General features: G+C 38.3%; 1 protein-coding gene across 3 annotated transcripts in view; it reads left to right on the top strand.

Annotated features, from left to right (window-relative positions):
• The first annotated feature begins 1,816 nt into the window (after positions 1 to 1,816).
• The window catches only part of rbpms (RNA binding protein, mRNA processing factor), a 24,062-nt gene continuing 1,930 nt past the window's right edge, over positions 1,817 to 23,948 (top strand). Inside the window, exons 1-10 of one of the 3 annotated variants that reach the window (XM_047816458.1) lie at positions 1,835 to 2,361; positions 9,183 to 9,260; positions 9,685 to 9,723; positions 11,740 to 11,802; positions 13,969 to 14,119; positions 15,732 to 15,856; positions 17,312 to 17,375; positions 21,684 to 21,839; positions 22,148 to 23,857; positions 23,930 to 23,948. The exon at positions 23,930 to 23,948 is cut by the window's right edge and continues 1,930 nt beyond it. In XM_047816458.1, the coding sequence (XP_047672414.1) occupies positions 2,305 to 2,361; positions 9,183 to 9,260; positions 9,685 to 9,723; positions 11,740 to 11,802; positions 13,969 to 14,119; positions 15,732 to 15,856; positions 17,312 to 17,368 (570 nt within the window). In that variant the 5' untranslated portion in view covers positions 1,835 to 2,304 and the 3' untranslated portion in view covers positions 17,369 to 17,375; positions 21,684 to 21,839; positions 22,148 to 23,857; positions 23,930 to 23,948. Of the gene's footprint in view, positions 2,362 to 9,182; positions 9,261 to 9,684; positions 9,724 to 11,739; positions 11,803 to 13,968; positions 14,120 to 15,731; positions 15,857 to 17,311; positions 17,376 to 21,683; positions 21,840 to 22,147 lie in introns of all 3 variants that reach the window. The other 2 variants (XM_027157958.2, XM_047816459.1) reach the window with 2 other exon arrangements.

Below are 23,948 nucleotides of genomic sequence, written 5' to 3'. Positions count from 1 at the left end.
TAAATAAAACATAACACAGTTATAATGTTATGAATTAATAATTAACAGACGGTGTGTACATTACAGGTTATTTTAAGTGTGTGTGTGTGTGTGTGTGTGTGTGTGTGTGTGTGTGTGTGTGTGTGTTTCCTGGGAGTAGCTGACTCTAGATCCGTGATAAGTGAGGGGGGAGCTGCATCCTGTTCATGTCATAAACAGAGGGAGTTTATCCATTTGTACTTGTCAACATCTCAGATACAAAGAGACGTGTGTGTGTGTGTGTGTGTGTGTGTGTGTGTGTGTGTGTGTGTGTGTGTGTGTAGGATAAGACATAAGAGTCTAAATCCCTTGGGATTTAAACAATCTTTTGATCACTGATGCAGAACATTTACCATGAACTTTCACTGACCTTTTGCGGTACATTCAAATGGCTTAAACTGCATTTCCCCACCCATTAATATACATTTTCACCTTCCATGAAATTCACCTGACCAAAACATAAGATAGGACAGATACATAACAATAAATGTTTAACATTTCATACACACATACAGTATATCCTATTTCAATTGTGACTTATCAGTGACAGTGCTCTAAGCTCCATGTTTGGATATTTATACACATTTATGTACATATTTGTGTGTAAGGCATCTGTGAAAAAGCAAGTACGTTTTAAACATAAACTAGAGAGTTGTTTAATGCTTGAAAACAAACACTATTCTATAAGCTAAAGTTGAACAGTAACCACAGGTATTAAATGCCAACCTTGGGATGTGAGAATTTTTTTTATTACAGTAAATAGTCAACTATCCATGAAAACAGACTCTTTATCAGGGTAGTAAAGAAGGGAAGGGTGTGTATACCGATCAAGGAGGCATAAAAAAAACTGAATACACACAAAAACATATATTCATCAGAGTCTGTAGCACAAAGGTCAGTCTGAGGTCTGGCGATATTACTGTCATAAGATGAATAAACGTTACCATGTAAAACATTACGTTCACATTCATGTCTGCAAACATCAAGATAAGAAAACTGAAAAAAAGAAAAATTAGAAGGAAAATATAAAATAAATAAACATATAAGATCAAAAGATTTATTGTTTGTTAAAATAAACTTAATAAAAGAAATCATGCATATGACTTATGAAGTATATTTTAATGCAATAAATTCTAATATTTGAATTGTATATGTATAATATATATAATAATAATATATTTATATAAAATACTTTGGAATGTCTGTAGTAATTTAGCAGATATTGCTAAGTATAATTGCAGTATTTTTTTGTGGTGCATCTTTTCTATTTCTTTTTTTTTTTACCAACACACAAAAACATTTATTATTTATTATATTTTAATTCTAAGATCAAATAATTCATCTACAGATCTATAGTTAAACTAATGAACTAAAATAAAACATCAAACTCATTACCTATCACTTATTTATAAAATAAGTTGAAAAAGATATATTTATTGTTTGTTAAAATAAACGTAATAAAAGTCACGCATATGACTTATGAAGCATATTTTAATGCAATAAATTCTAATATTTTAATGTTTTATATATATATATATATATTGCAGTGTTTTAAATTGCAGTGTTTTTTTGTGCTGCATCTTCTCACACAAAACACAAAAACATATATCTATTTTAATTCTAGTATTTTTTTGTCTTATTTTAAATGTATGTGCTTTTTAATGTCAAATAAAACATTTGTGAGAAAACTAGCTAACTAAAACAAGCTAGCTTTCCTCAGAGTATCCTCTCAGGCACCGGTGGTTGCCTAGCAACATGGACCTAGTCAGAGAAGTCAATACAGGGGCGTGACCACAATAACGTCCACCTGGAGCTCTCAGAGCCCTTATATTACACACAAAGAGTTAAAGTTCTCTCCGATGCTTAGATGCGGTTAGTCAGCTAGCTTCACACGTCACGCAAACGTAACAATTTGTGCGAAAAACACGACGTTTCTGACGTCGCGTGCTACTCGAATGTGTAGCCTGTACACGCGCACCATCCTTTCTCTCGTGCGCGAGACGGAAACTTTCCCACAACCAGGGACTTTTCTGAGGGAGAGACGCGCTCGCGCTGCGAATCCACGCGCGCACACACACACACGCGCACACACACTCGCACACGAGCGCAGGTCTCGCGCACCAGCAGCAGCAGCAGCCTCAGACCTAGCTTAGCTTACCGCAGCCGTTCGGTTGATTTTAGTAACTTTATTCTGAAGGATAATGTCTTTTAGTCGACTGGTGTGCTAAATTTGGATACTTTTCTCAGAAGGTTTCACAAAATAAACTACATTTCTGTAAAAAAAAAATGAACAGCCAAGTGGAAAACGAGACAAACGACTACAGCAACGGCCCTGAGGAAGAGGTAAGTTTATTAAAGGAGCAATATGTATATATATTTAAAGCTTAAATAAGATAAAATATGTTAAACATGATCAAATATAAAGGCTTAAGCTGTGGTCCTAGCATAATGGTAATACATTGGTGAGAAAAACCCGTTTGGAGAAAATAATTTCCGGCCCGGAAACTTTGTTTGTTTGTTTATGTTTGTTTATGGTTGTCTGAGTTTCCTGTCAGTCACATCTGTGTTATACTCATTATATATACACTCATATATATATACTTAAATTAAATTTAAAGTTTAAAATTAATTTAAAAAATATTAACTTATTTAAAATATTAGCTTATGTGTGTATATATGTGTGTATATGTAAGCTAATATTTTAAATAAGTTAATATTTTTTAAATTAATTTTAAACTTTAATTATATATATTCACTTATTTATTTTTATCCTTATTTTTTATCCTTATATATTCTTCTGCTTATTGTTATATTTAATCATTATAAATAATAATATAATTAATAAGTATAAACAATAATATATAATAAGTATAAATAATAATAATAATAATAATAATAATAATAAAGCTGCTTTGAGACAATGAGATGTGTTGAAAGCGCTATACAAATAAATTGAATTAAATTGAATTATATAAAGAAAAAGTCATCCCTCTAAATTAACTAGTGTTATTCTGTATAGTAGTGATTATATAGTTTCACTTAGATATTTAATTTATTATCTGTATCATTGCATGATTTGAATTTTATCTATTCCTTGATGAATAATAGAGTTATTATATAATAATAATTTTATTGCAATATTTAACACGAACAATATTGATAACATGGATAATTGTGACATTAAAGCCAATATTTGTGTGCAGGCTATTTTTTAATGCAGTTTTTATTATTATTGTTATTAAGATATTCATCTAAATACATATTTTCATTAAGCTGTGATCTTGGGAAAAATACACATAAAAACTAAAACCATGTTCATGTAAAATTCCATGATGTGATTTTTTCCCCCCAATAACCTTCAGATTTGCAAGGATGATATTCATTTTATATAAAAGAATCTATTTTTTAATGGAGCTATCAAATGAATGTCAGTCAGATTTTCTTTATATTAATCATATATAAATATATATATAGTACCAACCTAACATGATATATAGATGAGGCAAAAAACAAACTAAAAAAGTTTCAATATTTTATGAGAATAGTACGATTCTTCTTATCCTATAATTTCATAAGTCTGGTCACCAGACAAACCTGGCCATAATATGTTGAAAATTAATCTGCCGAAAATAATAAAATTGGCTTTTCTTTTAGTTAGAAAGAAGTTTCCTACAGCAGCACAAACCCTTAAAGGGCTGTACAGTGTGAATTGTCACATGCGTCAAGAGAAATTCATTCTTATCAAGAAGAGTCACATGTGGGAAAGAATTTCAGCTTAAACTTTAAAAGATGATGATCGATACAGTACTTAATGGTCGATCCAAGAAACCTCCCCAGAAATAATTAATATTAAAAAAAAAAGAATTGCCATTTTATTTCCATGGGAAAAGTGCAAGTATGAGGAATTCATAGTGCAATTAAAGCTTCATTGTGCCGACCAGCAAAATAAAATGTTATAGCTAACATAATTTGTATCTATGTGTGTGTATATATATATATATGTATATATATGTATATATATGCATAATGACATTCCTTTTGTACAGCTCTGTCATACCACTTCATACTGTAACATACTTGTATAAAAACCACACTATATTTACCCTTATTCAGTTACATGTACATATTACTACACCTTCTGTATAACCTCATACCCTTATTTATTACACTGCCACTTGTAAATAAGCCATCTATGCACTTCTAGTTAGATGCTAACTGCATTTCATTGGCTCTGTACATGTACCTTGCACAATGACAATAAAGTTGAATCTAATCTAATCTAATCTTATCTAATAATTTAATAAGGTATTATGAACCACTTTGCTAGTTAAAAGAATATCGTTTCTGTCTCTTGAAGTCAATAAGAAAAATCTCAGTGAGCATTAGAAAGCTATGTAAAAAGTCTTTTTACAGAAATTCACATCAAGCACTAGACATTTTCTGCATTTCACAGACGTCCTTATCCAGAGCGACTCACATCTTTACTTAAGGGCTTTGCTCAGGGGTCCAGCAGTGGACCTGGGATTCGAAATCTCAACCTTCCAATTGGTAGTCCATCACTTTAACCACTAGGCTACCACATCCCACCTAGACGTCATAGCGTTTGTGTTAAAAGACATTTGATAAAAAATCTTAGCTTTCGTGACGCATTCACCGTACAAGTCACTGTGTACATTACATGCTGTTACTATAGAGACAATAACCTGCACGATCGCATTATTAAAATCTTAGCATTTCTCTTACAGCCAGAACTACTTTCTGAACCGTGTGGATATATCAAATGACCTAAATTTACTGATCAATCACTTTTAATGCAGAAAAGTACATAAAGTTAACTAAAACAGACCTATTTAGTAGTCTATACCTAACGATGTCATATAACACAATCTTTTATATAAACTACAGCAAGTTTTAAGAATCCAGTCCCTACAGAGAACATGACTGCTGACAAAAATAATTGTTACCGACTACAATTTTTTTACTGTCACTCTGTTTCCCCCAAGCAAGAACTTGCATCACCTCCAGTTTATATATATATATATATATATTCTTTACAGCTAGAACCCTAAGTCTAAACTGTAATAATTCATACTCTCTATAATATTTATCCTATACGTTTTCTTTAAGTTTTTCTGAAAGTCCACTGTTAACATTATTTTTTCAAAGTCTATAATGACCCTGTCGTAAAATAATGACTTATCTTGAGAACAATTAACAGCGTACATGTAGCAGTGTCAGTCAAACATGTTGTCTGTCTCTCACCTGTTTCTCACTAATTCCTTAAATGTCGTCCAAACGACGTGAGGTTTGTGAGAGCAGCGTCTTCTCAGAGGAAGTGAGGTCACGTGACCGAAGCGGTGCTGCTGGTCATGTGACTACGCTGACCTTTATAAAACTTTCTCACTGGAAAATAAAGATCCTCGATGACAGTTAGGCAAGGAAGGAGGAAGCATGAATGCTTTTCCCACTGTGCAACTTTGTGTGTGTGTGTGTGTGTGTGTGTGTGTGTGTGTGTGTGTGTGTGTGCTTAAGAGACAGAGAAAGAAAGAGTGTCTTCCTGTACCCACTGTTTCGTAGCTCAATATAATTTTTAAGTGTGTGTATGTGTATTTATGTATCCACTTTTCTGATCTCCTTAATACAACTAATTTTTGATATGTGTAGCTGAGTGTCATCCTCAAAGTGTGTGTGTGTGATTGTGTGTGTGTGTGTCTCCCTCTGTGCAGCTCTACATGTCAGCACAAGGCCAGATGCAGAGCTGCCTTTGTAATATGTGTGTGTACATACTGCTGTCATGGTTTATTTTTAAAAGCTCCGGGGGATTTGTCATCTTATCTCGGCCATTTGTCCACCATTTCAAAAGACAAAAAGGCTTAGCGTCAGAAACGGCTGTTGGAGACAAGAGTGTACGTGTGTGTGTGTTAGAGAGAGAGAGATAGAGAGAGAGAACTGCGTTTACTCGTCTCAGTATTAAGAAGCAGGACCGTGTTGATTAATGGTTACACAAAACACTGTGATATTCAGACATGATCCCTGTCCGGTCATTAATGTAACTCACTAAAGTGCTGATTTCCCAGTTGTGCCACAGAGTTAAAGATCGTGAACAATAACTGTTGATGATTACTTGACGATACTCTAATGCTTAATCTATACTTACATCACTCTTGAATTCTCCATTCTGATTGGACCGTAATGCGGTTGGACTCGAGCGGCGCTCTGCCAAGCTTTGTATCCCATCACACCACCTTGGGGCACGTTATTTCCATCTAGCAGCAAAATCTGTCACGTTAACCCTTATACAACAGCAGCAATTACATTAGTTCCAGCTGCAAAGTTTATATTAATGCCCTCCTTCTAATATGTCCTTGATTATTTCCTTCCTTCCCAAAGTGTTTTATTCCTTACATAGTGAGTAATCTATTGTTATTCACTGCTCAGATTCCAGGTTGACGCAGTGTTGGGATTTTCCCTGATTTCAACGTGATTATCAACGTGAAGGAAATGATTCATTGTTGTTTGTCTAGGTTTCTTTATTAGTGTGCTTCATACCTATTCTGTACTTTTTTTTATTTCTTTTCATGAAACTTACCAAATGATTGAAACAATATATTTTGATTCAGAAATAAATTTTAGGTGGACATTGTACGTGGTAGCTAACTAAATCTTTATTACATGTTTCCAGGTTGACTAGCAATGAGCAGAGTAAGAAATAAACAGACAGAACTAGTGAGGGTCTAATGTGAAGACAGCTGATTCCAGCTCCATTCTCTCTTTCTTTCTATAGTTCTCTGAGAGCATCTTTCTCCCTCTGAGTTTTGATGCGAGTCTTAAGGAAGTGAGGAATACTCTGTCACACACACACACACACACACACACACACACACACACACACACACACACAAACACACACTTGAAGGTGATATTGAGCTACAACATACCAAATCTCTAACATTCTCTCTTTTCTATTTCACCATGAGTGTCTTTCTCTGTAAGTGTCTGATCAGCTGTTAGGTGTGTGTGCTGGTTATTGTATTCTCTTCTGCCTCTCTTCTGAGAGTTTTTTTCTTTGGTGTAAATGTTTGTGTACCACAGTGCCGCTTGAGAAATAAACACTTTCTTATATAATATAAACTGAACTGAATGCAGCGAACAGTAAGCTGTTGCAATGCATTGCACACAGTGATGTGTGGAACTGTTCCGTTTCATTTTCCATCATATGGCACTGTTTACAGAGTGTGTGCTTGTTTAGAAGAGTTACAGCCTTTTTCCTTTTTTATCACGTCTGTGGCGTCTCACTGCACTGTGTGCTTCTTGGGAGTGTGTGTCCAATATAAAGACCATGTTTTTTTAAATTTGACTTGTCTAACATTTATTGTTATTGTATGTGTGCGTGTGTGTGTGTGTGTGTTTGTGTGTGTGCATTTAATCTGCTCCTTACTCTCAATTCGTGTTGTAATAGTAAGCTTGCATGACCTCAGCAAGAAAAAAACCCTTTTATGGTCATGAGTCATACAGGGAAGAGCGAGAGAGAGAGCGAGAGAGAGAGCGAGAGAGCGAGAGAGAGAGTGAGAGAGAGAGAGAGCGAGAGAGAGAGCGAGAAGGATAGAGAGACAGTGAAATAAGGCATGAGACACCCCTGACCCCTCAGCTGAGATTTAGGAGTATGTTGATCAAGTGAGCTTGTGTGTGTGTGTGTGTGTGTGTGTGTGTGTGTGTGTGTGTGTGTGTGTGTGTGTGTGTGTGTGTGTGTGTGTGTGTGTGTGTGTCCTTTGTGTCCAGCCAAACGGCAAACTACAGGGAGTGTTTGATCAGTTTCTGGTTCAGCACACATACCTCCATATACAGAGGTAATACTCTTAATACCAAATATGTTTAAGGGAGGCAGAGAGTGAGGGAGAGGGAGGGAGGGAGAGAGGGAGGGAGAGAGAGAGAGAGAGGGAAGGAGGGAGAGAGACAGGAGCAAAACCCCAGGCAGGAAAACCCCAGAGAGTGCGCAAGAATGAGAGAGATTAAAAAAATATAATCATTCCAATTCCAAGATCTTTTTGAATAATAAATAGTCTTGAAACTTCCATGTTCTCAAGACATTCCATTTTCCCTAATGTTCCCTAAAGCAAAAGTTTATATGAGTGCGATTTCAGTGTCTAATGTACTGTTTGGACAAGATTAGATTTCCAAACGTACCTGATGTACGTTAAGTAATGGTGCTGGAGGACATTTATAGCAACTCTGATAATTTCTTCTGGTCCTTTTCTAGAAGGTAAAATACAGCATTATCATAAAAGACACATGGGTAAAAATAACAGACATGATCGAATTCAGTCATGTCCCCAGTCTCTGTTTGACTTGACACTTTCTCAGTATTTAGCCAGATTATTTAGCTAGAAAATGCTGTCCGTCATTATGACATTTTATGTTCTAGGGTTTAAGCCCCTCTCATATCCGGCTCCTTGTAATAAACAGCTCTTGTATTCACTGAAGTTGTGATTTCACAGCTGTCCAACCAAGTGCTAAACCCCCTCCTGAAACTAACCAATAGATTCCCCATCTCAAATTTAGATAAGATGAGACGATAAGTGGGAGAGATCCTAAGCTGGCTAGACTAATCAGAGCCTCCAGTTGCTAGGTTGTCTCTATTTGTTTTGATGTGTAACCGGCAGCTGATCTCACTCAGGTCTTTGCTTGGATTGGGTTCAGATACATTGATCACTGAATAGACCTAAAAACATATATTTTGAAAAGAAAGTAAATATGAAACTCTCTGTTCTATGTTCAGTTTCTGAAACTCATTCGAAAAAAATCTCCTGCTCTCTATTGTTTCTCAAAAAAGAAATTAATAAAATATTTGGGCTCGTAACTTCGTCTTTCTAAAATTCGTTTGACATCACATTTACTGTATAACGCCGAATAAAATCGAGTCATCGAAACAGTATAGTTGCAGACATTTTCATAACCAATGTGAACGCAAGTGTCAGATACATGACGAAAAAAAAGTTGAAACCCCCCAAAAAATCAGTCAGCATCAAATTCTTAACAAATTCTACTGCAGAAACTGAGCCTGTTTTGTGTTGTATGTTATGGCACAAAGGTTTTTATAAACATAAACAAACCAACAGAAAACAACGAAACATCTGTAATATCAGTTCTTCGTTCACATCGCACAGGTCCGGACTCTGTTCGTCAGCGGTTTGCCGTTGGACATCAAGCCCCGTGAGCTTTACCTGCTGTTCAGGCCATTTAAGGTGAGTTTCACATCGTACACGAGACACCAAGAATCCAAACCAAGTGCAGAGAGCAACAGTCCAAGCCGAATTCTTACATTTTGTAGCAGAATTTTGGATCAGTATCTAGACAGGCTACGTATGCTGGCATTTTATTAAGTTTAAATATATCGACACAATTGTAAGCGAATGTTTAGATCCTGTGCTTTTTGTTGTACTTTGCCTCATGTTGTGTCTCTTTAGTAAATATTTCTTGGCAGGGTCTCAGTTTTCTTTATGTATTATGGGAATAAAACATTTTAAATGTTGTAACATTATAATATAGCACAGTTCCTATAACTGATTAGACATCTTTATGATGATTAAATCATCAGTGTGCTTTTGTGTGTGTGTGTGTGTGTGTGTGTGTGTGTGTGTGTGTGTGTGTGTGTGTGTGTTTTTTTAGGGATATGAAGGTTCGTTGATCAAACTTACATCAAAACAGGTGAGATATAAGGGTCATATGATCAGATGTGCTGACTGAGTGCTAATTAGTGTTTAGCAGATTGTTCTATAATAGATGAGCAGCTCAGATGATGTTGTTATTACTAGCTAATAACTTTTACATTATAATAATAGCTTTAATAAGAAGTATTCTGGCAAGTACTAGGGTTTGGACACAGACTTAGGAACAGCTGGATTGAAATATATTAAAAGCATAGCTGTGGTTGCTTTATTTGCTGTCTGTGTTTCAGCAGAGCTGCATGTGTTTGTACTGGTGTTGTTGTTCCATTTAGTTTTGATTGACAAATTCCCACAAGGATCTACAGAAGGATTCATATGTGACTCTAGAGGATCACACTCACACAGCAGCACCATACACACTTCAGATGTGCAAATGAGCAGAGATGGTATGCATGTGTGTGTGTGTGTGTGTGTGTGTCTGAAGACAGAATGAGGGCATCCAGAGTTCATTCAATGCATTATTCAAATAATAAATTGACATTACGCATTCTCTTCCTACATGACCTTCATACAGCATTGTTTTCAAAACTGTAAGGTTTATTAGAACCCATTTATCAGAGCAAAATAAAAAAAGAGTTTAGAATAGAAGTGTGTGAAACTTCTAAGCTCTTGCGCTTCATCTCTGTTCCCAGTTTTCTATCATCCGAGTGCTCGATTTAATCCTGTAGTCATCAGGTTATTCTTACATCTCACACATTAGGTTCCACTTTGCTTCTGCTGAGAAATGAATCATAAGCTGTAAGTCTACTGAGTTTAATGGCATGGTCAATCTATGCAACTGAAAAACTCATTCACCACCCGCTTTGGAAACGATAATTAAAATGGATCGCCCCGGAAAATACAGACAACTTTTCTCATGTATCTGTTAACCCATTGTTTACATTTACGTCACAAATGCGCCCAAAATATCTGGAACGATCACATTTAATCGCACAAAGAAGCAGTCTCCTTCTACTAAAATCTACTAGAGTTGTCTTTATTGTTTCTATTCATTTTAAAGCTGAAGAAGTGAATGAGTGTTTCACATCCAAAAGTGCGCTTATCAATCCAAAACACCAGGAAGTAGGAACATGACTGACTTCCTGTGGAGGGAAAAAAACCTTTGGTCTGTCCATCAGAGGTTTCACAGAACTGTTTGTGTGTGTGTGTGTGTGTGTGTGTGTGTGTGTGTGTGTGTGTGTGTGTGTGTGTGTGTGTGTGTGTGTGTGTGTGTGTGTGTGTGTGTACGCGTTTTACAGCAAGAGGAGATGACGGCAATAATGTAAATCATTCGATTCCAGGCCTCTCAAGAGGCACAAAGAGATCACCATATATAGCATTATGGCTCAGTGTCACTATTAATAACAGCCCTGAGTTCCTTCGCAAGGGAGTGAGGAAGTGTGTGATATAAAGAAAGAGAGAGAATTAAGGGTCTGTGTGTATGTGTGTGTATGAGAGAGAGAGAGAGAGAGAGAGAGAGAGAGAAAAGGATACAAGTGAGTGAACAGAAAAGACAGCAAGGGAGAAAGGAAATGTGTGCATATATCTATTTCTTCCTCTTTTGCTCTTTCTAGGGAATGAACTCTAAATGGTCTCATCCTCCCTACACATATTTTCCCCCAGTTCGACACACACACACACACACACACACACACACACACACACACACACACACACACACACACACACACACACACACCTTAATCTTTACCCCAAACCCTAACACCATTAACCCTAACCACAGTAACCAATCTTTTAAAAATAATTTTAATAAGTTTTTGGGGTAAAAAAACAGTGGTGACAAGCCAATGGGGAAAAGTCAAAACAAGGTCAAAAATGTCAAATATTCCCCAGTAATTATTGTATTTCAAAACAATTTTATACCACAAAGTGACATATTTCTTTCATTAATTTAATATATCCTAACAAAATAAATAACATTTTATATATATATATTTTTTTCACTCTAATGCTGTTTTATCTGTCCTCATTTCTGTTTCTGTTCTCTCCTCTGAAGCCGGTCGGCTTTGTGAGCTTCGACAGCAGATCAGAGGCTGAAGCTGCCAAGAACGCCCTGAATGTAAGTATGATTTTTCCTATAAAGAAATGGAAGATCATCTACAGTATGCTGCTATGCCTGACATCACACTCAACGCCATGGCACTAACATGACCGACTACCTGAATAAAATCTTGTTCGTTTGTGATGATCATGGTGCAGTAATTTGTATGTATATGTTATACATTAAGACACAAGCTGTAATTTCAAGATTCTGTTTCTCCAGAACAGAAACATGGCCACAGTGACGAGTCTTGCCTCTCTGTTTTCCTGTGTTAATTCTCTGTATATTTGGTCGAATAGATTCAACTTCTTTGATGTGTGTGATCAATGTGTGCTGACGTATATTGTGTTTGAAAGCAGCAGGGAGCCGGGACAATTTAACGCGTTGTAGAATTCCATTACTTCTCTGTGAATTTTTCTGGTTGCTCAAGACATTAAGCACAAGAGCCTTCGTGATCCCACTCAATACCACTCAGTCCATGAGAATCGGGACATTACATTCGGTAATACAGATAGCGGACTAGAATACACCCCTGTGGATCTCCTCATCCCGGGAGTCCTGAAATACAGATTGTCTAGTACTTATCTGAGAATTCGAATAACCACTCCTTGCAACTGCGGTGAGTAGAAAAGCATCTCAGAATGTACAAAAGTTTGAGCCTTAAAGTGGTTGGGATGCAATAGCGGGAGATCGTATCGGATACCAATCTTTTCAGCCAAGTACAGGAGGCTACATGAACCAGTCTTATCCCCAACTGAGTGTTTGGTATTGTTCTTATTTGTGCCTTCTTATGTGACAGCTGAGACAAGAGAAAATCAGGAAATGAATAAGGTGTGTGTGTGTGTGTGTGTGTGTGTGTTGTTGTGCGTGTTTGCGATCCTCTTATGCAGACTTGACTTTGTGTTCAAAGCACCCGAGGCAACATTTCTTTCTTTACAAACCATGTCTTTGTTGGATATGAAGTGGCCTATTGTTTATGCTTTATATAGTTTTATGTCTTATTGCTGAAATTCAGAGGAAAAACACGATGTGGTTATTTTAAGCGTGTTTGTGTCGGGCCATGGCGCAGATGTCTAATATTGATTCTGAGCATGTTGGTAGCCACAGCGACCCGGCCAACATTCTTCTTCGGTGTTTGCAGAGACAGTCTGATGCGTGTTATGTCTGTCTGTAACTCAGGCTTTTCTGTCTGAACAAATGACTTTTCATCTTTTACAGATATTTGCTGCAGTGGAATCTATTTAGAGCCGATAAAAAGGATAATAATGTATCTGTCTCAGAATATTTTGTTTGATACTGCGACTATATTGGGACAGACAGTGTCATTTCCAAGTGCTTGAGATCTGCTTCTTTTACAATCTGATTTTTTGAAAAGAGATAAATCAGAAGAAGTGGTGTTTGGGTTTTTCAATTTCAGGCATACAAAGTGGAGAAGTCAGGTTCAGGCTTTCGCACTGTGCGTTAAAGGAAGGTGACAAATAACTGACTGAAGCCTGTTTCTCTCTACAGTGCCACAACGCTATTTGTGAAGATGCTCATGGTGTGTAAAGCATGTCTGGATTGTAGCATTAACGCATACCTTCAGATGCCATACAAACACGCTGGTTACTAACAAGTGACTACTTACTGTGCTAAAGATATGATAGAATGTGAACCTTCGGTTGTGTCCTGCATGTAGCAGATACTGTTCCAGTTGGTCCAGTGTGTGTGTGTGTGTGTATATATTTTTAGGCTTCAGAGTACGATGTAACGTAATATTTATTATTAAATCCCCAGTATGTCATCATATCAGTGTAAGTGATGCTGTCATGTTTGGGCATCCTCTTGAAATTAGGCAGCATTCTGGAAAGGATGCAGCTCACACGTCCAACTACATACAGTAACATGGAGTTCTGCTTTGCAATGGACATAAACAACATGATTTTGAAGAAATAAATACAGGAACCAAAGAGAGTAAAACTACATATCATTATTTTCTATATACAGTATTTGCTCAGCATAGTCCCAGGAATTCCTGAGTTTTCAGACACCATGTACACTGATATGTAGATTGCATAATTACCCAACCTACTGGGACTACTGATAATGAAAGTGGCATGAACACTGTCTCTGGTTGCTTAACAATCTGTGTGTGAGTGTGTCAAAGCTTATGTAAGGACATTTCACCTTTGGCCATTTCTACAGGGAGTTCGTTTCGACCCAGAGATTCCCCAGACTTTACGCCTGGAGTTCGCCAAAGCCAACACCAAGATGGCCAAGAGCAAACTGGTAGGGACACCCAACCCCCCTCCATCTCAGCAGAGCCCTGGCCCACCCTTCCTCAGCCGGGATGCTTGTAAGTAACACACACACACACACACACAGGTTGGCGATAAGATCAACGGCCCCCCAAACTGCACCCATAATCAGACTATTAGCGTTCCCATTCCAGTGAATTTGTCTGAGATAGAAGGTCTGATTTTGAGAGAAGTTTGGGAAACACCCTGTATAATGCAGGTCATGTGGGTTAGTTTTGCTTTAGTAACACAGAACAATGATTCCTTTCACTCCCCTGTAATGATTTCACATTTGTAGTAGTGTTGTCAAGATACCGACAAACATTATTGTTGCTTTTACGTGTACCAGGTTTGGTGTGTGAATCCAATTACACCAGTTTTTTTGCAATACAAGAACATGATACTGCGATACATGTTGCTCAATTGATGCTCATTCCTTTAGTCTTTAGTAACAAGTAACACTGAAAAAAGAAAGCAGAAACGACTCCATTTTATAGAACCTAATCGAGCGATCCTTTGTTCTGAGAGAGGATTTGTAACCAACAGACCGAAATTACAACCTTCCCTCACCTCCGAAATATTTTGATGTGATTTACCTAATGTGATAATTACTTAAAGATCTCCCAGCGTGACATGTCTGTGTGTAAACCGCTGGCTCTCTGAGAGGCGCCTCTGAGGTTAACATTGACAGGACTGATAAAATATTCAGCCTTTGTCTTCTTTCTTCCCTTATTACTTAGTTTCATGAGGTTAACTTTCTGCCCCTTGATACAGTTCCCATAATGGGATATTTTCATTCATATTTAATCCATTGCTAGCTTGGATTGCTCTAATGCTTTATTTGATGAAATCATGTTTACAGTAATGATAGTTTTGATTTACAATAAATGTTCCTTTATTGGTGATTATATACTTTTCAGGTTTATTAGATACAAGATACAAGTTCATAAACTCAAACCAAGCATCCTGTGTTTGAACGGACATGACGTCCTAGCCATGACATGAAAACACACGCACACACACACACACAGACGCATTCCAGCTGGGATTTTGCTGCTTGTGCATTCCGGTTTAGTGACTAAGCCTTATCTCCAATCTGCTGGAAGTACATAAAGACGGCCCCTAGCTGTCCCTGAGCAAAAATAGGGAAGGAAATGATTATCAGAGAACGTAATGTAATGAGACACCACTCTGTGAGAGAGAAACACTGATAATTAATGTAGGATAGTGTTCTGCACTACATTCTGTTCCCGATAATTGAATCAGATAAGATTGCGTCATGTCACAGAATATTTACTCGAATGAAACCGAATCATTGCGTGTGTAACATTACAAATCTTTTGCTCAACTTGTTTGATGTCGTTTGCACTTCTGGGATTTACCACTGACACACACGCGCGCGCACACGCACACACACACATAAACACACACACACACATAAACACACACACACACACACACACACACACACACACACACACACACACACACACACACACACACAAACACACACACAGGCTCATCTAGACTAGTTTAAAGATTTTATCCCCACTGATAAACCCCATAGGTGTGAGTGAATCAGCACTCTGTGTGCTGTCACTGTGTATGTTTGTGTGTACGTGTGTGTATTTTGGTGTGTACATCTCAGTCTCGTTCCCATTGTACTTCCAGACGAGCTCGTTCCTGGTCTGTATCCTAGCAACCCTGATGTGTGGGCATCATACCCGTTGTACCCTGCTGACCTATCACACACCCTTGCGCCCGCTTTCACCTACCCCTCCTCTCTACACACTCAGGTAACACACACACACACACACACACACACACACACACACACACACATACCACAGGCACTCTCGCAGATAATGTTAAACATTACTCCGAAATCACAGTCAGCTGATTCACACATTAACTGACGAAGTCTCTTAGCAACGAACACTTGACTTTAAATCATTTAGTTCACCCCTGTTTTTTTTGTCTGTTGTAAGAGATTTTGGGTCATTGGTGCTTCTTTTGCACACCCAGCATCTGTACCATAAGCACACCTGCACGAGCACTTTCACACCTGCTACACACACACACACACACACACACACACACACACACACACACACACACACACACACATGCACGCGTTAATAATTTCTTCATCATGCAAGAGAAAGTCGTTTATGTTTAAAGCGTTTATGAATAAAGCAGATTATTCTTTAACACATGCCACGATGACAGCATTCAGTTGTTCCTCTTAAACCCTGAAGCATGTTCTAACGTACTTTACCCATAAACCTTCATCAGAGGTTACTGCACACGTTAACACACTTTAATGAGACCCAAAGCACCTGTTACTCTTCTGCTTTCTTTCTTTACCTCCAGCGGAATTTGATTATCCCTCGATCTTCCATGACATTTCACATCTGCAAATCACATGCTTGAATGCAAGCCCTGGATGAAAAAAGTTGTTGTGTGTGAGGTTTAATGTGCAATCTATTAAAACCACACACACACAACACATTTATTCATGCGGTATCTGTGTTAGTGACGGTTTTTGAAGTAGGTTCATTTCGATCTGCATATCGATCAGGGAGAGAGGAGGATCAAGAAAGAGGGAGATGGAGTCAGCTTCATTGAATATCATGAGGCCTACAACTTTCCTTACAATTCACACATTTATGACTGTTTGTCTCATTACCCTCTGATGTGTACAGTAAATGTTTGAGTAAGACAAACCAAACTAAACTTATCTTACGGTTTTACAAACCTTACAGAGACGCCGTTTATCTTCAGATCCTTTCCTGACACAGCTCATTTGCACGTAGTGTTGTCGTTAAAATTCCATCAAAGTTCAAGTGCAGGGACGTGGAAGTTATTCTGTGACAAAATAAACATTTAATAATACATAATAGTTATATATAGTGTATATATAGTAATAAGTGAGTAACGATTAAATAATAATTAGCCGAGGCATTTGTTTATGCCTAGTTTAGTTTGACCAAGTTTGTGTTTTCTTTTTTTTTTATATTCATTAATTAACACGAAATCACGAAATAATTTTACAAGAGGATTACAACATGGTGTGTGTGTGTGTGTGTGTGTGTGTGTGTGTGTGTGTGTGTGTGTGTGTGTGTGTTTGCAGCTGTTTGCAATAGCATTTCACTAAGACACACTGTTGATAAACTGTATAATCAAATTATTGTAATTGATTTATTAGTTGAGCATGTTGTAAAACTCTCATGGTTTTAACCCCCGCTTAGATACGTTGGCTCCCTCCAGCAGACGCTCAGGGCTGGAAGTCCAGGCAGTTCTGTTGAAATATGTGTAAGTAACAAGTACAAAACTCACACACATTTGCAACGACCAGTAAATCTACACGTTTCTTTGGAATGCAAGTTATTGTTGCGATCTGGTACTAATTGTTTGCTCTCACACCCACAAACACGCAACCCAGTCACACTCCCACCGAATTAAGGAGACGGAGCTTGTTAGAGTCTGCAGGGGTCTGTATGGGTGTTTGGGGGTTTATTTTCTCTTGCCAAACACACACATATTCTAATACCCACATGCAGACATGCTCCAAGCAAATCCCAGTCTAGTGTGTAGAGTCATATAAATACAGAAGTGCCTCTACAGCCTTTTGGTTTTTCCCATCAGATAATCCGACTTATTTCTCTGGTTAATTGTTGCACGCTCCAGGCCACATTAGGGCGTTTGTAGACAAAGCTTCCTGTTTGCCAAGGGCTATAACTGGACTATCGCTGGCCTGAGCACAGCCTGAAGAGAATCTACTATACTGAGCCATTTCCACGTTGTCTGTGAGGAACTACGCACCAAAAGTCTGTCCTGATACAATTCTACGCATCGACAGTCTTATCTCTGATCTCCTCTGAGAATACCGTGCATTTAATGCATTTAACTGCCCCAGCCCACCAATTACTGGCACAACCTACCAAAGCGCCAACATGTACAGTCATCATCATCTCTAAATACTTCCTGGTTTTAACCAAAGGAGGACTCAAACCATCCCTTAAACCAGAATCGTTTCAAATCCATTATGCTGGAACAAACTGTTTTCCATCCAGCACATTTTCATAAACAAACAAAAAAAAAGCTAGTATTTTTGCGATTTTTAGCAAATATATATTTTAGTGAATTTGGTAACATTTATGGCGTTTGGTGGATTTTTCACAACATTGAAAAGGGCTGAATACCAAACACTAGTCAGCTTTCTTATGCTACCTGTCTCTGACCAGTGAAGGTGAACAGCAAGACCGGTGTCTTCCTTGGAGACACGTGACGTCAACACATCTTCTTGTACTGCTTCTCATGGGCCCATGTAACACACTCTGTTACAGCTGTCACTCGCTTCAACATGCACAGAAGCCCATGATTAGCAAGTGTCACTGGGGTTGATAGAAAAGAGAGAGTATACCACCACTCCCACCCAGAGAGGACAACCAAATCTGATCTCTTGGGTATCACCAGGGTTTGAACTCTGGGTTTGAATTTTCAGATGATGGGATGAACCCAATTTCCGTTGTGCCAGTCGAGAGCCACTGTTCCCGAGTGCTGAGGGTCGCATTGCTAAATCATTAGCGAAAAACATCTCTTGTTTGGTAGCAACAGCTTCTAAAGTTCAGTCCATTTGCGGTGATATGGACACTTTTAACTTTGGTCTTTAAATTCTCTTCTTCTTATCAACTAAATAATTGAACTATAATGTTATCCAGAATATCTTGTTTCCGTTTGTTCGCTGTTGTTTTTCTTTTTCCTGCCATTTTCCCTTGCTCGCCCTGTGACCGTGTCTCAGCTGTGACCTTTTCAGGGTTCACAATTGCTCCCTCGCATGTAATCACTTTTAAAAATAGCCCGATGGAGTTTATTGTTTATTTTGGGAATACTGAGTTGCGATGCCTCTTTATTGCTAACAGGGGAACTCCAGCTGTAACTTTCTGATATTTAAAAAAAAAAAAAAACTGTTTAAATATAACCAAATGGATGTGTGCTGTAATCTTTTTTTTTTTTTTTGTTCTGGCTTTTTTGTTTTTATTTTTTTAAAGCATTTTTTAAAAATGACAAACCAGTCCACATTCGCAAGAGCCAAGAAATCTGAGCAAGGTGGAGACAGCTTGCCGCCACTTTGGTGGGATAAACAAGCTTAAACCTGATGTTCTTTTGGGAGCGAGTGAGTAGGAGTGGATTTCAGACCAACACTGACAAACTCGACGTTCTTATAGGATGTAAACGTGAGATGCTGTTTATTCTCATGCTATTGCACAAATTATAGAATAACTCCATGCTCTTTTAAAAATCGTTCGCAATAAGTCAGCATATATAGATTGTATAGACTGTGTGTGTGTGTGTGTGTGTGTGTGTGTGTGTGTGTATATATATATATATATATATATATATATATATATATATATATATATATATATATATATATATATATATATATATATATATATATCCGACTGTGCGGACACATGACCTGACGTGGGCCAATAGAAAACAAGTGGTTGTGGCTGTACAGGCTGGACTAGCGACGTGATGCCGTCTGAGACATATAGAACTTTTCCTTGGTGGAGGTAATAGTTTGTCTAAAGCATGCATTTAGAAAAAAAAAAAACAGAAAAAAGCCTTTGGGTAAGATGGACATAACCATGAAGCATTTTAGGTGAGAACATTGGACGCTATTGGACTTGATCGAATATGTTTGTGTTAAGGGGAATAATTTGTTCATAAAGATAATGTCCATGGAAATTTGCATTGCATAGCCCTGTGGTTACTTTTTATCTTATTAGTGTTGTCCTTCAAGCTGTGTTTAACACACCCACACACACACACACCCACACACACACACACACAAACAAACGACCTTAATGCATTTAGACAGCTTGTGACTGTAAGTCATGCGTCATGCTTACTGAACTGAATGTTGAGGCAGTTAGAAATCACCTCATGGTGTGTGTGTGTGTGTGTGTGTGTGTGTGTGTGTGTGTGTGTGTGTGTGTGTGTGTGTGTGTGTGTGTGTGTGTGCCGACAGGAGGTATTATCCACAGCTGAGGTTCACTAATAAGGAAGTGCTCTTTCTATGCCTCCTTTGTTCTTTTGCTCAAGTTTCAGGGTATAGACAGCTGTGTGTGTGTGTGTGTCTGTGTGTGTGTATTATCACAGGCACAAATCCAGTGATCTTCCTAAGGATTAGTGTTGCTTGCTTTGCCTTTTATATTCAGGAGCCAGACAGTTGATCCATCTCTCACACCAGGATTTGATTTTGCCTGTAAGTGAGCATGCAATCTTCATGTAGTTGTAGTTTTCACATATAGTGTTTGAAACAAACCCTGGTACAGTATATTCACCCCAATAGCTCATTTCATCAGGTGTGAACACACACTTGAGTACGGAGCCAAAACACCCCGTGATTCCTGTTCAGAGTGTATCGTTCAGTAACTGAACCGAACATGCTATTTATCTTGGATTAAAGGCAGCATTTTTAATATGCAAGCTGCTAGGCTCCTCACTCACATCTATCAAAACATCCATCTTGCTGAGGGACTTTCTCTCTAGATGCTTTTTTTTTTTTTTTACTTGCTCCTCTGAAATCCGCTCAAATCAGACACTCCTGTTGTATAATATCGTTCAAGATAATAGTCTGCATTATTGTTGTAATTATGTTTAAAGGAAACAGAATAAACACAACTAGACTGTCTGTTTTAAAGTCGGCTTGTTGGTAACTCGGTGTGTTACGTGAAACAAAGATTTGAATGTGTGTGTGTGTGTGTGTGTGTGTGTGTGTGTGTGTGTGTGTGTGTGTGTGTGTGTGTGTGTGCGCTAGGTCACTCTGCTATTCCAACCAGCCTTGACAGGAGCATTGATAGAGCCTCGTCTCGCTCATTGGAGCGTGATGCATGATGGATTTTCCACTGCAACATCAGTAACATCTTGTGACAGAAGAAAAGCAGCTTCATACTGAGAGTTGAAAGCACCTTCTGGCTTTAAATATCAATAACAATCATTCCTTATCTTTTATCGTGTCACCCCGATGTAGTATCAGATGATTACGGTTGCTGAAATTGTGGTGACTCATTTAGACGTACAAAGGATCATTAGTGATCATTAGACCTCTCATGTTGCTGAATGTACAATATAATGTTGTATGGACAAAAATCCAAGAATTAAGTTTTTGTTGTTTTTGTTATGCTGTCTCTCGTTTTACTGAATGTCTGTCATGAATGCACGATTCTTATGTTCTACGTTATGTTGACAGCCAAAAGACAAATTCATGTGGACATGGAAAATACAAACTGTCACGTTAAACGTGTATGATGTGACGTTTCACTCAGGGTTAAGTCGATCATTCTGAAAATTTCAGTACGAGGTTTCCACATACGGAAATGCAACTGGGAAACATCTCCGTATGGAACAAACCCCGTTGTGTCTGCGCCAACCTTTTCATAGTGTAGCAACATTCTCGTTCAAATCACAACGGCGTCTTGTTTCTCCTCCGCCTTTTCCTTCACGTCCTTGTAAACATGATCGCTGTGCATTTGGAGAACAACATCGTCGGTGTTTAACAACCTATTCCATCTGTGAATTAAGTTTTTTTTTGGTTTTTATCATTCTCAGGTTCCTTATGTGTGATGGTGGCTATGGATGGCCTTGAGCTGCTACCCCCTTCAACCCCAACAGCCCCCCCAACTACACCCCCTACCCCTTCTATCTCCAACCACAAAGTCCAAACCAGGGACCTCCAGACTCACCTTCCTCAGTCATGGACCACAGGTAAAGACACTTCTGAACTCACCCACACACTTTAGAAAGGCATGTTTGTGGTTTGTTGCTATTTTTTTATTACATGAGAAATAGAGAAGGGGAATAAATTAGACAGAATGCAAGAAAAGGAACCGATAAGGACAGAAAGAGAGAGAGATGTAGAAAGAATGACAGACATTACGAAGTAAGAAAGGTAGGAAAAACAGGATTTTAGGGATAAGAAGGCAGAACATGAGAAGAGTATAGTGGGAAATGATTTGTCCTCTCTCTCCCTCCCTCTCTCTCCCTCTTTCTCACTCTATCCCTTGTTTCACCAGGTCACCAACTCCTCCCTCGGGTTTAAAGAGCAAATCAAGACCAGCTCTGCCTCCATCACACATCCCCCTCCCCTTTCTCTACTGTTACACCACTGACACTTGAATGGAAGGAGTGCACATGGGCCTGTATCTCCCCCTTTCTCTCTCTCCCTCTCTCTGTCTCTCTCTCTCTCTCTCTCTCTCTCTCTCTCTCTCTCTCTCTCTCTCTCTCTCTCTCTCTCTTACCCCTTTTCCACCAGAAAGAACTGGGTGCTGGTTCAGAGCTAGTGCTGCTGCTGGTTCAAAGTTGGTTACACTGTCTAGAACCTTCTAAGAACCGGTTTGTCTTTCCATCGGTTAGAGAGCATCACAGAGCCGAGTCTGATGTCACTGCATACGTGTCACGTTACACAGCAACGTTAGCGCAGCAGCGGCAAACACAACATCAACAACAATGGTGGATGTTGCTTTACTGTTAATGCTCATAGCTTTTTGAACCTACAATAGCATCTAAACGCGGCGAATCCGACTTGTACGTGCAGCTCCATGTAATCCGTATAAACGGAGGCTGTAATCGAGAAAGTACATAACATTATTTTATCATTAACACAGAAAAAAGGTCGCCTTAGCATGTAGCTACCTGCTATCATGTGTGCTGATAACTGATCATATTGCGGTAAAGTAAAAGTGTATTAAACATTAGTATACTTAAGGTACATTATCAAAGGCATTAACAGTAGCCCCGCCCACAGCACCTGATACAAGTGGTTCTTAAGTCTAGACCAGCAACGTTTTGGTGCTACTTAAGAACCACTTTTCCTGGTTTAGAGCCGGTGCTTTGGCGGTCGAAAAATAAAGAACTGGTTCTAAATTAGGCTCCGAACCAGCACTCAAACTGCCTCGGTGGAAAAGGGGCATCTGTCTCACTCTGTCTCTCACTCAGTATTTTATTCAATAAGACCAGGCCTTTTCGCTGAATGGAAAACCTTCAGTAATGTATTACAGTATTGTAATAATGTTGTATACTAAAGTCTGTTTGTCAAACGAAAATGTAACCCACTCCTGCACGGCCAGTCGAAGGTTTATCATCACCACAACCCAAACAAAACGATCCAGAGGAGCTCTAACATGTTAATGTAACTCTGTTTTATTAAAGACTGGAAGGTAAAACTCTAAAGTCTGTAGATACGACACTCAGAGACTTTGACATAAAGAGACGTAAAAATATACAGTGTGAAAAATGTCGGCATTTTCAGACTAGATCAGTTCTTTATCGTTATTATAATCTAAGCTAATTTCAAGTACTTAATGTAATGATCAACAATTCTGGATTCATTAAACATGTGATAGGTTTAATAATAAGCATCAATAATGCAGTTTTAATCATTAACATTTATTGAGCCACAGTTTGTAAATTATTCATCTAGAGTTGTTTAAAAACTTTCAGCTGGCAGTGTAAGACAAACCCCGGGTCTCGTTCAGGATGCAGGCAGTAATGTGTCAGTCCTTCCATTTAAATGTTGTGGTTGTGTATTAATCAATATTATCTTCATAACCTACGTCGTTATCATCGTCGTTGCTATTTACACTGATTTATAATTAGCAATCTGCGATCAAGTTGAAGCATGACTAATAATCAGAACGGAGATGCTGTACATTTTTAGACCTTTTGAAGACGAACACAGAAGTATTTTTGTAATCAGGTGTGTGTGTGTGTGTGTGTGTGTGTGTGTGTGTGTGTGTGTGTGTGTGTGTGTGTGTGTGTGTGTGTGTGTGTGTGTGTGTGTGTGTAGGTGTGTGTAGGTGTGTGTGTAGGTGTGTG

This window comes from Tachysurus fulvidraco, chromosome 7, assembly GCF_022655615.1.
Source record: "Tachysurus fulvidraco isolate hzauxx_2018 chromosome 7, HZAU_PFXX_2.0, whole genome shotgun sequence".
NCBI classification, from domain to species: domain Eukaryota; kingdom Metazoa; phylum Chordata; class Actinopteri; order Siluriformes; family Bagridae; genus Tachysurus; species Tachysurus fulvidraco.
The sequence above is the reverse complement of the archived record's forward strand: the minus strand, read 5'-3'. Positions and strand labels throughout refer to the sequence as shown.